Here is a 14,471-nt window from a genome sequence, read left to right on the forward strand (position 1 = left end):
AGTATGTGAACCCCCGCAAACTCTATGGGGTCTGCCCCCGGTACGAGGACATCATCCCTGCGGGAATTGCTCAGTATGCCCACTGACCAGCAAAACACTTGAAGTGGACATTGGGACCTCGCGACCATGGCAATTGAAACACCACACTAATTGCAACAGTGAGAAAGTGATATACCAGATTACCTGCCCCTGTGGACTAAGGTATATCGGCATGACCGCAAGAAAAATCAAATTGCGTGTGCAGGAACATATGAGCACTATGAGACACAGAAAACAGGCAACACGGCTCACCACTCACTTCTTGGACAAGAGACATAGTCCAGATGAACTGAGATGGTTGGTTCTAGAACAACCTTACATACCTAGTCACGTCACGGATGTTTCACTTTTCCTATTGAGGAAAGAACAGAAGTGGGTTTTCAAACTTCATAGTGACACAGAAGGATTGAATGATGACATTCCTTGGATGCAGCTGTGATTGTGCAGATTGTTTTTCCGAACACAGAGTCCTTGTGCTAACAGCCTTTGGCATAAGGGTTACCTCCACTGAGCTCTAACACCCTCGCTGGGTAGGGTTCCCCTTCTCATGTTCTATATATATTGAATATATGTAGCCAGTGTCTATATCAGTTTAAGCCCCTGGTACTATCCGACTGGAAGTTGGCAAACGGCTAAATTAGCGCGCGACCTCTAAACATTGCCCTCTAGCAGTATAAATAAATAAACACACCTAGCTCTTCTTATGGCTCTTCTTTGGATAGAATACAACACACCATCTTACTGCCTTACGATTTGACTGGTGCGCATATGCGCGTGAGGTATGTCTCACGGTCGGCCTGTTAATGTGGCTGAGGCTTATCAGTGTTGGTCACGGTTGGCTGCCTGTGAGCCGATTCCCATTGGCCTACACATGAGCCAATCAAATTTTGAAACAAAGGAGTTTCCTTTCAGGTCCACTGCAGGCTTATCAGTGTAGGTCACGTTTGGCTGCCTGTGAGCCGATTCCCATTGGCCTACACATGAGCCAATCACATTTTGAAACAAAGGAGTTTCCTTTCAGGTCCACTGCAGGCTTATCAGTGTAGGTCACGGTTGGCTGCCTGTGAGCCGATTCCCATTGGCCTACACATGAGCCAATCAAATTTTGAAACAAAGGAGTTTCCTTTCAGGTCCACTGCAGGCTTATCAGTGTAGGTCACGGTTGGCTGCCTGTGAGCCGATTCCCATTGGCCTACACATGAGCCAATCAAATTTTGAAACAAAGGAGTTTCCTTTCAGGTCCACTGCAGGCTTATCAGTGTAGGTCACGGTTGGCTGCCTGTGAGCCGATTCCCATTGGCCTACACATGAGCCAATCAAATTTTGAAACAAAGGAATTTCCTTTCAGGTCCACTGCAGGCTTATCAGTGTAGGTCACGGTTGGCTGCCTGTGAGCCGATTCCCATTGGCCTACACATGAGCCAATCAAATTTTGAAACAAAGGAGTTTCCTTTCAGGTCCACTGCAGTGTATTTAACATCGCGTGTGACCATCAGTCGTCGCCTCCCCCTCGGCTCAGTTTTCACTCCGAGGCAACGACGGAGAGGTCAGTGGTGGTGGTACAGTCAATAGCATTATTGCTTTGGTCTTTGGTCTTTGAGTACTAGGTGGAAAGCACAGGAGTAGGCGCCTCTACTCCCAGTGACTGCGGCTGGCTACCTGGGCCTTTGTACTTTATAGGTCTACAGGTTTGTGCAAGCAGTGCAGTCAGTGAGGCTTTGTGGTATACTTTCCTGATGCAAGAGGAAACCAGTCTGGCCATTGTGTCACCATGTGTGTCTCTGATTTATGTGTTTTGAATCCAGTTTTTCTTGTTTGTAGATTGTGTTTCTACTACCACTGGTTATAACTTTCTAAGTGTTCTGTTTATTTCCAGTGCGTGGCCTCCCTTTCTTCCTGAGCAGTGGCCAGGTGAGGCGAGGTTTTCTCTCCCCACAATAAGGGTGAGTGTCTTTCAAGTGTTCATAGCCATATTATAAAGACCATAGAAACGAGAGTTTGCAGTCTGTGCACTTTATTTTTGTTGACATAATTTGTCCATGTCTCTGTTTCTGTCTTTTGTATTGTGTCTATGCAGGAGAAGATACACTCTTTTCAGTTTGGAAAGCAGATGTAGATCCCACTTTCACATCACTTAAGTAAGTGTTGCAGTAGCACCATAGGTCCTGACGAAAGCCCTTGAGGCTGAAACATGTTGACCGAATAACAACATTGGTGGGTAGCAATTCCTTACATGCTATCAGCATACTGTTTTTAACCATACCACTTTGATGGTCAGCCCTAATAAAGTATTTTATGACATCATCGTAGGTATTTTTAGAATCACTTGGATTATTTTCCTTTTCTTCTTCTTTTTCTTTGAGCACTGCAACCTCAACCCCTCCCGCTCATATACTGTCATCTGTTGGTGAAATGTTCTGGGTCCATCACTAGGCAGTCCTATGGATTGTTTCCAAGGCAGACCCTAGAGGACACCATTTACCAACATATACCCAGATGACGAGATTCCACTTATGAGTGGGCTGATGGGTATCTTTTTCCTCTCCTTGTGCATCTTCTCTTGTTTTTGTTTTCTTGGTTGTTTCCAGATTAACTGTGTATTCTGGGCATGTAAAGAGGACACTATTAGGTCCCAATAGAGAGATTTGCTATTTTCTTTTCTCTCCCTCTGTATTTCTGAGACCTTCTGTACCTTCCGTGTGTTTTAGTGTCTAGTTGGGGGACTAGGTACCAGTAGGTCTATAATAATTTTTTCCCCTCGGACCCCCCCCTCAACCGTTTATCTCTCTGCGTCTTAGTTTCACCAATTCGTTCCAGTCATCAATATTTGGGCCGGTTTCAGGGTTGTTGAGTCCCTCAAAGGGGTTTACTGCAGTCAGGATTCTGTCTACTGAGGTATGACAGTTTTCACCCTCGACACCTCCGGGAAAATCTGCCATATGGACAGTTTTTACGCCTAAGGCGCAACTGCACAGATATGTCCCAATTTAAGAGGCAGGCGAACGACCTGAAAGAAAAACTCAAACAACGAGAGTATCCCAACAGAATTATCGACAAAGCATTAAAGAGGGCGAAAAACAATAACAGAGAAGCACTGTTGGAGGAACGAACTAAGGAGTCCACAGAAAACAAACGACCGATCTGTGTAACAACGTTCAACACAATGTTAAACGAAGTGTCTAAAATTGTTAACAAACATTGGCGAATATTAACAAGTGGCGAGTTAGATCTGGAAAAACCAATGTTTGCACATCGCAGGGGACGCAACCTCAGAGACATACTGGTACACACCACACCAAAACCAACGACTGTGACCTTACAACCATCTATAGGCGTCCAGGGTCATTTTCCATGCGGTAACTGCAGCAGTTGTCATTTGACAGAAAAAAGCACCAGACTCAACTTTAGTAATGGCTCCACATGGGAACAAAGGAGATTCACGAATTGCAACTCAAAAAACGTAATTTACCTTATAAAGTGCCCATGCAACCTTGAGTATGTGGGAATGACCACACGAGCCATCAAAACACGCATGAACGAACATAAAAGTAATGTGCGATGTAAAAAAAGCACAACAAAAATGGCAACGCATTTTTTGACTACCCAACACTGCGTCAACGACTTAAAATGGACTGTCATTGAACAATTACCCTCTGATGTGGGTCTTTTCCAAAAGGAACAACGGTGGGTGTTCCGATTGGGTACCTATCTAAATGGGCTTAACGATGATGTCCCATGGATTCAACTGTCAGCGTAATGTAGATAGTAATATGCAAAAAGAAGACCCTTGCTGTGCAATATCTAGACTGTTACACTGATTAGTGCTCACTCCAAATGATCGACCTGACCAGGTCGAGTGACTTATCAAATATGAAGACCATCCGTGCAAAGCCGATAACTCTTTCCCCCAAACTAAGCCGTGGCTATTTATCCATTTTATTTCATCACTTGCGCATTAGTAACATTGATACACAATTAACACAGGCGCGCTGAAGACATTCAGCTTGACGCGGGGGTGTACAATGCGCATGCGCTAAGAACAGACACATCATTCTCTAATACGCGTGCGCATAGGAACAGCGGCAGTCTGATGCGCACGCTCAGAATCAACCACCTGTACAAGCAGACGCTGATCCCGTGCTAACGTGTCTATTACATAAGAATGCCCTGTATGGTTGGATAGCGGAATACCCATACATGGAAACACTTGTGCTTCCGATCAATTAGTAAAACGGGGTATAAATAACCATGACCATTACCTGACTCCACACCAGCGGAGCAGCGTGAGGGGTAAGGCGGCGATCAGAGCGTCCTGACCTTGTGAGTATAGCACGGAGGAACTAATATCCTATGACCATCTGCACTCTTCTACATAAGTAAGTGTGAGAGATTGAATTATAAAAGCTGCATCATTCTCCACTACAGATAGCCATTGGAGCAGCACCCCGACGTTCCTATTTTGCTCATGAAGCCTACAACCAAGCTTCACAAGTATGAATACAACTTACAGTAAATCCTAGTTTTTATGTGTTCTATGTTGTATGTATTGTGAGTCCCCTTTTTTCAACAGGCTTATTAAAAAGCAAATGGTGAGGTTCCAGGTGACTGCACCTGCATGAACTACCCGCTACATGGGTAACCATTAGGTGTTATTTTTGTCTTTCTACAGGTCATTGAGCTTGTAGCAGACCGCTGTAGGCACCCTTAGCCTATTCCTACAAAATTTCACTTTTTTGTAAATACATATTTTTTATAATAGAAGACGTGAGTAGGGAAGGGAGTTTGTGCCCCTGTCCTGAAGAAGGAGCTTGCCTCCGAAACATGTTGACACCAAAGCACATCAGAGGTCCTGTTCATTAATATAACAGACTTGACCTCGCCCTGCACTTTCTTTTAACAGTACCAGCCAGAGTTCAAAATAAAATTGTTTTTCTTTAACACTCTAGTGCCAGGTACTTTTTAACTTTTTTCACTACACCCCCTACTCACTTAAATACATACCCCACACACTGTACACCACACATAGCCAATACCTTAAGTGCTCCCGCGTAGCCGTAGGTCGAAGCACGCCGCATCCCGATAGAGGGGTGCGAAGACCCCGATGATGAAGCATGACACCAAGGGGCCTTTTGGTGTGTGAGGGGTATTTTTACAAACACTGAGTGTTTCAATACTCATTGATCACTCTCCCGTCCCCCCTTCCCTTTGAATGTTGGATTTCCTCTGTTTACTTAAGTACCAAGTGGAGCATAAATCCAACGATTAGCTCTACCTCCCTCCTCTGGTTTTGTTATACTGATTTTTCTAGCCTTGAGCAAGCCCCAGGCTCACACACTTTGTATGGAGTGAAACACGTTAGTTAATGATTGCCAAGGTTCCAAGATCCATACCATTAGGAACCAGATTGTGTTCAAAGATGTCAAATGTGGGAAAACATGTGAAATCACTACATAGCAAGCACCGACACGCATGTAAAACTCACGATATGATTGTGTTTGATTTTCTGGCATTCTACAATAAGGAATACACCATACTTTTTTGTAACTAAAAGATTATCTTTTACTTTTTCATGGCATGACTAAACTAATGTCATTGTGCTTCTTGACTTCATTTGGAATTTTCATATTAGGTAGAGATTTAATCTTAAGGAAAAGAGTTACTTAGAACAGGACTTGTAGGGAAAAGATGCCAGAGGAGGATTATGAGAAGCACATCTACTGAGGAGGCACGTGGCAAAACTAAGCCCAATGATTTTGGGACTTATATATGGTGAAGTGTCTATGTAGAGCTTTCTTACACTGGCTACGAGCAGAAAGTGATGGACAGGTACAGCATATCAACATGTACTAGCCTAAACAGATTTGGTGAGATCCAACCCCATAAAAGTGATCCCACTATTTAGAAATACCATCAGAACTGAAGATCATCATATATGGAACTTGAATAGAGTTGTCAGAGTGTCACAGGTAAAGAAAGATGATCAAACGAAAATATTTGAAGAAGGTGAAAAGATGTTAGGAGATGTGAAGCACAGCAATACATTGAAAGGTGAAAATCAAGTAAAAGAAAAAAAGTCTGGTACAAGGGAAATTTGTGGAGCAGATAGAAATTAGAAGGGTTTTGTATTATATTGAAGCCATAGACTGGACATAAGAAAAAATAAATGCAGCAAGAATGCATGTGCAAATTGTGGTTGGCATGCAATTGTGTGAATATTTAATTACAGTGTTTAAGTTATAAGGAAAAAATGTGTATTTCCCTAGGGAAAATGTTAATGTTTACAGAGGGAGGTGTGTGAAATCTGAATAACAGGCGCAGGTGTAACTTTTCGGTGAAGAGCGACATCAAACAGATTGTTGTTTTTCTCGTACCCATGTGCCAGTTTGTGTTTTAGAAGAGTAACAAAACTTTGGCTCAGCTTTAAATCAAAGACAGTTTCAAATGTGTGTCGGCTTACCTTGATCGGAGGGTTTTCCCGGTCCCCATGTGCGGAAGTAATCGTCCTGAAGGAAAGAACATGCACGTTAGTTTGAGGGCAGGAAGCACTTACTGTCTGATTTATTATAATACTTTTACCTCTCTTGCACCCAGATGTTATAAATAATGAAACATATACTCTAGGCTGTGAATCCAGGATACCCATTACACCCAGCTATTATTTGTGAGGACATGTTCCTGCCGATACGGAGCAAAGAATAGTTGCTATGCAAAACGCAACTGATTTCAGCAGTAATTAACAGTGGTTAATATTTCTTGTTTAATGTTAATATGAAGTCTGATTATCCTAAGAATTACTTTGGGTGCATAGAATAGGTAGGAAAACATACTGGATATCCAGGCCAACAAATTGCAAGATTCCAGCAACATATAGTCTTAGTTATGTTTCGTGGTGGCATATGTGACTCATTGTATTATGCTTTTTCAGCAAAAAAAGGGAGAGGTAAGGTAACATCCTATTTACAGTGCTGAGAGACAACAGCACTGTGCTATAAAATGCTACACAATTAATGTGTGTCTGGGCAGAAGGTTCAAGCATTATGTCCCTGAGTGGAGACTGTTTCCAATTTTAACACACTGATCTCCTTTCCCACTGCCCCAAACTCAAGAAGCTAATACCAGATGCAGCTATGTCTCTTTTCAGTCTGTTAGTGAATGAAACAATCTCCCATTGACCACACATGCTACACATCCACCAGCAGCATCGAGGAAACGGTTAGACAACCACCGTTGTCTACCTCAATTCGTATGTATATTAGCATAATGAAGCCAAAAGTGCTATTTTGTTGCAGTTTGCAAAATAATAACATAAAGCAGAACAATACAACTTAAAAGCAACTTAATGCAACGTGCCAACTGCACGCAAGAGGACACATTAAACATAACACAGTTCCAAGATGCAACTGGAATAAACTGACTTGCTCTCAACAATAGTTCACGAAATGTTCAGAACCTATATTACAGCTAATGGTAGACTAGAAGTAATTTGCCAATGGTCACATGGAAATTTCAAGAGAAGAACAAAAGTTGTTGTAAGGCTTGCATTGATTTCAGCCACAGATAATTGCTCCGGTCCTCATTCGAGTCCTTCGTTTTTGCTGCTGAAGCTACAGAGAGAAACCACCACCCACCACACATCAGCCATTACTCTGCAAATAAACGGAAGTTCAACCCGAACTGCTAGTCCTGATCCCCACTTTATGGAGAGACAAATGGAGTACAATAAACTCCTGCTGCTCTCTCGATTTCAACGTGCAATGCTGATGGAAAGTATGAAAATGGAAGGGGACAATGTGCGAGAAGAGCAAGAGAAGGGTGGTCTTTAGAAGGACTTGTAGACTGAGTAAGTGTGGTGACATCTCTTGTGCAGAGGACATGACAGATTTGATGGGGTACTTTTGAAGACGATGTGAGGCTGTTAGACTGAATGACGGTACGTGTATGTAATACTAAGATGATTTTTACCATGGAGAAGGGATAATGCATGTCCTTGTGCATGATCTTTCCTCCTAAATGGAGGAAAAAAGGGCACTTTAATAGAATGTGAGGTGGGGTCATTATTTTAAAGAAAGAGATGAGTATCTTTGAGCCTAGAGTGAGTGCTGGGCTTAGTAAGTATTTATTTTACATATACAAAGCGAAACAGGTGAATGAGTTTAGATTGCGCTGGGAAGATACACAGGTATAAGTCAATATAAGTCAATATTTGTTCGAACTCTAAGGATAAGGTCTCAGTCACCCAACAAAGACCAAACAATGTGATAAGAGGAGCCAATCACTATTGTAAAATAGACACACAATGATATATCCTGAGCTCGATAGGCTGAAAGAAACAATTTTTTTAGTCCATCAAATCCAATCAGAAAAAGTAGTGATTTTTTATATCTTCTTCATTTATTTCCAATTTGATCAGGAAAAACTTCAATCTTCACCCAGAAAACAAAACAAAATATATCATTGTGTGTCTATTTATTTTACATATCAACTGGAACAATTTAGAAAAGCGGACAATGGCTACAAACCTCGACTTCCTGGTAGGGTAAGCAGAAAAAAAGGAAAAAAAGAGGTTACAAGCATACAATTAAGTATTGTCTTTAGAATTTATTTCTGCAAATTTTAAAACACATATTTCAAAGTCTTTTCAGGTTTATTAAGAAACAGCAAATTATTTTCTAGACTATTATCCAAGTCTACTGTTTTTTTATGTGGGACCACATGAATCGATGAAGCAGTTTACTCGAAATTTTATGAAGTTATTCTTCAAAAGTAAATCAAATACTTCACATTTACAAACCAGTGCCCTATTTGTGTGTACCCATTCCTACACATCCTCATTGTGATTTATGTTAATTAAAAATGAAGTAATTTTAGATCCAATATAACTGCGAATAAGATTTCCGCTTCTCTCTGCATAATTAATAACTTAGTACAATCCTCTAGTCTAAGACTACAACAATATAAAACAACATGTTTTCTATATCACACACCAGAAAGGATATCAAAATGGTCCATAAACAACCGACCAAGCGATAGGTCTAAATGCCCTAAATTCGATCTAATAGCGGCTGATCTAGAGCACATGTTATTTTCCTGTCCAGCTCTGACTGAGTTTTGGTCAGGCTTGGACAATGTGCTGAAACAAAAAATTGTAAGATTCCCTCCTCTTACTGCACCAATGGTACTATTAGATATACAAACACCTAATATCCCGCAGAAAGATCTAGTAACCATTTTAATGTCATGTGCTAAATTGACTATCGCCCGTGTATGGATTTCCCCGAACCCGCCCCATATTATGGAATGATGGTCTTTGGTCAAAGAAATTCACACCATGGAGTCCGCTTTAGCTAAAATAAGAGGAGTGGGATCATTAATGAAATTAGATAAAATGTGGGGTACTTTTATTTAAAATGTCTAGCTGTATCATTAATTGTTAAAATTCTCTTTTTCTTCTGTTTTATTTTCACTGGATTTACAATAGATTGCTTTGTCTTCTTTCTCTGCAATGTCTGACACCATCATAAGTATCTGCATGTAATGAAGTTATTTCTGTTCTGCCTTATTGTGTTTTTCTTTTTCTTTTGCTCTCTATTATATCTAATTGTATGTTATAATTGCATTTTCTTGTGTGTCATTTTAGATCCCACAACAAGAAAATATATTGCTCTTGTTCTCTCTCAATGCATGTTTCAAGTTCCTGTTTAGAATATAGTGCCTACACATCAGGATAAGTGAACACACAACGTGCTGCAAAAATGCCCTTTGCAATATACACCCAGCGTCAAACATTTCAACCATGTTGCAGTTAAAGAAAGTTCATATTAATGCCTTCGTCCATTGATGAATTAGGAGTAAGATTACCTATGATTTAGGGTAATAGCAAGAAGTCCTGTTTGTGGCTCAATCTCCTTTCAAAGGCATTATGGCTAGTTTATCTAGAGTCCATATTATGCACCATTGCCATTAACTGAGTAGGGTGTCAGTAAGGCTCCGTTTTCAGTTTTTACTTATTTTTACAGATAAACACAGACAGAACCCCATTTCTTTTCCTGCCTGTATTTATTTTTAAATGTGGATAAAAGCGGAAATGGGAATCTATTTTGAGTGATTCTCAATGCTGTCAGTCATGACTCTCAGGCCAATATCTGTGCAGACTGACAGGTAAGAGGTAAAAAAAAAAGGAATTTTAGTAAAGAGGCTTAAACAGCAGTAGATATGCACAGCCTTGATACTAAAATGTTATGTTTTCATATTAGTGTGCTGAATTATCATCTGTAGGTGTTCACATCACTGAAACCTATCAGGCGTTCACGCATGAATGCACATTTATCGGTTACATAAAAATGGAAATATACTAGTTTCAACTTCACTTTTTCAGAAAACCCAAAATAAATAGGGATAAATACAGATAACATTAGCAAAAATAGATATGGATAAATAAAAACAGAAATGTAAAAAAAATACCGGAAAACTGAGAGCCCTAAATGTAAGATGGCTTTAATCCCTTCCGCGTTGGTAAAATAGCTGGAGTATACTTGTATGAGCAAAGTACTTAATATTAAAGGCCCTAATGCATCACTGTCATGAGCCACAGCTGTGAGTGTAAATGAATACCTTACTCATTCATCCACAATATATGTACTCTTTTTTGCTCTTATAAGGTCTGACGGAGATAGCATTAGCTGTCAGTCAACTCTTCCGAAATGAATACACAAAATTATCTAAAGAGCAGGGACAACTAGCTATAACTTGCTGTAATTGTCATTCACATTTTAGATCCCTCAATTTTGGAGGTGGACCTGTTACTAATATGTATGGTACATTTCCTCTTCACTGTCAGAGTCTTCAAGGCAGAGGAGTTTGTTTTAGAGAATTCTGTGACTTCTGTACAACAGGCCTCCATAGAGTTGATGTGTGAGGTCTACATGGTGAAGTGATGCGTGAATCCGACGACACCACTGTGAAAGTTTTTTTTCCATTGGTTTTTGTTAGCTTTGCGATAAGCAATATACACAAAGAAAGATTTCCTATTGTTTTTTGGTAGATCACAGACAAAACCTGGGCCCAGTGCTTAAGGCAAGTATGGATGGCTGTGCTGTGCTGAAAGTTGTGGTAGAGTTGACTTTAACAGAACGTGGGTGGACATAGCATGCTTCAGTCTGGACTGCGTCCCATGGGAACAGTGTCACAAATTAGGCTTCTGGATGGGCTCTTAGAAAAGACATAGGTTATGCACAATGTTTGTCTTCTGGATGGGCCATTGATGCCCAGGTTCAGTGCTCTGCACTTCCTGTCTCTGGCTACAGGGTATTAATCAGGTCACGAGTCAAGGTTACACGTTGGTAGTCCACGACTACCCACTAATTTCACAGGTTGGATGATGTCTACCGTGCCAAGACGTTGACCCCCACAGAAATATGCTGGACTCTTCCCGGTGTCATTTTCAGACACCAGGATACATTCAGCAGGGCCTGCACGTTGTCTGCTTTGATTACGAGCAGAAACGTCAGCGGCGAGGGGACATTGTTATTATAAATTCCAGTTGAGCCCAACACAAACGCAAAAATTAAGGAGCCATTAGGACTTCTTTTGTTGGAGTATCCTGGCTGGGAGCTATATAAAACCTCAGGCCTAAATGCAAAGGCAATATATGGGATGCAAAGACACACACGTTGTTATTACTTCAAAAGTATTAAGAGAGGCATGCTTTTGACTTTGCTACGTCCCTGTGTATATAAGAGATATGCATGCACTATAAGAATGCCAGATGTGCTGGTTTGTCACAGTATTTACACAAGTAACAATTTAAATATTTTTTTATTTCTATTATAGTCATACTCATCCAGATACAGGGTATAAGCACTTTACATCACACATAAACATTATACATTGATAATAAATTGTGCAGGTGTGTAAATTATTGTGCAGGATGTGTTACATAAGACAGTGAGGATTACAATGTGTAGTAGTCAGATGTCTTTCATAGCTCACTATGCTATAGTAGAAGGAATACAAATTAGGAACTACAAGCAACAAAGATTTCTTGGTGTTAAAATCAGTAGCCTACTTACCAAGCTACAAGCAAAAAAAATCTTTTGTCTGCATATAACACGATGTGCTTTGCATGAAACATATTAACCCTTTAAGCTACTTTGATTCAAAACTGGGACTCGATAACACAGAGATCCCTGCAGCAAATACATGAACTTCCAGAGTCTTCTTTCCATTATTATTCCCTGAGATTTTCAGGCCGCACAAAAAATATCTACAGCAGTTGCCTTAACCCTATAGGATATTTTAAAATGCAGTCTTTGAAAAAAATGAGCAGTATAGATTTGATGCCACATTTCTCATTGCTTTGTGGCAGAGTTTAAAAAAAAATGTGTAGGTTGAGGTCCAGATTTTGCATCAGAGTTGCATTATTTTTTTTGCTCAACTCAACACAAAATCGCATTTGCTTAATCTTGTAACATGCTCATATATACTCATGTTAGACCTGCTAAGCATTTGTGTTTGGTCTTAAGGTCTGATGTCACTTCTTAGCATGCCACTTCCTGTGATGTCAAGAGTTGTGATGCCACATCCTGTGATGTCACATCCTGTGAGTCCACTTGCAATGTCACATCCTGCAAAGCCACACAGAATGTCAGACACTGATGTTGCGTGCTTTGATTTCACTTGCATACTTGGTTAGTCCCCTCATTTCATGTTTTAGAACTTGTGCCCTGATATTAATATAGCAGAGTGTTAGCCCTGGCATCCTTGGTGTGGTTTCACCTAAATATTTGCCTCTGACCTCCTGTTTTGGTGACTTCATTTTGATGGCTTTAGGATACTGGGCACTTTACCACTGCTAACCAGTGCTAAAGTGCATAAGCTCGGTATTCTAAGCATGGTAGCACTGGTGTATCTGCAATTTGCTTATTTCATTTACTTATAGTGCACTTTACTTGGAACTCATATTTGCCCATATTTGCCCAGGTCCTGTAAATTAAATGCTACTAGTGGGCCTGCAGTACAGACTGTACCACCCACTCAGTAGCCCTGTAAACATGATTCAGTCCTGTCATTTCAGTGCCTGTGTGTGCAATTTTAAACTGCCATTTCGACCAGGCATGTAAACCTACTTCCCAGGCCCAAACTTTCCTTTTAATTACATGTAGGGGACCGGTATGGTAGGCCGTTACTAGCCCCAGGTAGCCCCAAGGAAGCAGTGTATTTAAAAAGTAGAACATATACCTTTAGGTTTTACATATCCTGGTAGTGAATTACTCTTGAATATATTATTTACTACTGAAAGGCTTATGTCTCCCATAGGTTAACATTGGGTTGCCTTAAACACACTTTTAGTGGGATTTCCAAATGGGAGCACATGGAAATGTAGAGTCTGGTGTCTCTGGACTCACAATTTAAAATCACAACTTATGATGAAGTTGGATTTTGCATTGTAAGTCTGAACATGTAACTTTTAGAAGGTTGGTATTTTCTTACTTTAGCCATTCTGTGTCTCTGTCTGTCTCTGAATACACATCTGGGTTGGGTGACAGCTGGGCTTGTGCATTCCATTTAGACAGCCACACAAAGAGAGATGGAGTGTGGCATTTGCATCCTAATGGCTCACCAACAGACTGATGCACCTTCCTGAGGTAGAGTGGGAGGGAGGATCTGACACTTGCACATGAATAGGGCTGTCTGTCCCCACACAACGAGCTACATACCCTCCTTTAGTGTTTCTGGAGCCAGGGCAGGAAATGCAGGGACATTGTGATTTTCAATGGCCTCTTTGATGTTTACCCCACTTTAAATGCAAGGGACCATGGGCATTCGGCCTGAAAGAAAAGCTACTTTGCTAACTGCATTGCTGCGTTGGCCTGCTGCCTGCTGATTGTTGTGCTGAAGAAGGGACTGTCACTTTCCTACCTGCTCTTCTCTGCTGTGTTAGCCTGCTGTCTGCTGCTTCTTCCCTCAGAGTGAGAGGGACTGGACCTGCTCTCTATATTCTTGAACTCCAGTTTCTCTGTGGGCTTGTTGGCTTGCCGCCTGTTCTCTGAATTCTCAGGTTCACAAAAGACTTCTTGCAACTCTTCTGGTGCTACTGGACTCTGCCATTTATAAGTCATACCCTTGCCTGAGGTGTCTCCTCCAGCACTGGGCCTCAGAAGTGGGATCTGCAGCTGTTTTCTTCAATAATTGAGGCAGTGGCCCCATTTCACCAATCGGAACCAATGCAGTGTCCTCCGACGCAGTGTTGATTCGATGGTGACACATATCCTGACTGTGAGGTTTGACAATAATACAGCACCAATCCTTTGACAATGTCTGTGAGGCTTGAGGATGATGCAGTACCAAACCTTTGACAACATCTGTGGGGCTTGTCTCCAAACACAATGACCTGACTAAAATGGAAAATTCTGACACCTCGTGTTCTCGACTTC

At 41.1% G+C, this 14,471-nt stretch overlaps 1 protein-coding gene across 1 annotated transcript in view; it reads right to left on the minus strand.

Annotated features, from left to right (window-relative positions):
- Window positions 1-14,471, minus strand: part of SPOCK3 (SPARC (osteonectin), cwcv and kazal like domains proteoglycan 3) — a 1,126,347-nt gene that overhangs the window by 775,927 nt on the left and 335,949 nt on the right. The window contains exon 2 of the mRNA XM_078677026.1: window positions 6,497-6,542. Within this exon, the coding sequence (XP_078533152.1) occupies window positions 6,497-6,542 (46 nt within the window). The remainder of the gene's footprint in view (window positions 1-6,496; window positions 6,543-14,471) is intronic.

The sequence above is a fragment of the Lissotriton helveticus genome, chromosome 2_1, assembly GCF_964261635.1.
Source record: "Lissotriton helveticus chromosome 2_1, aLisHel1.1, whole genome shotgun sequence".
Taxonomy (NCBI): Eukaryota; Metazoa; Chordata; class Amphibia; order Caudata; family Salamandridae; genus Lissotriton; species Lissotriton helveticus.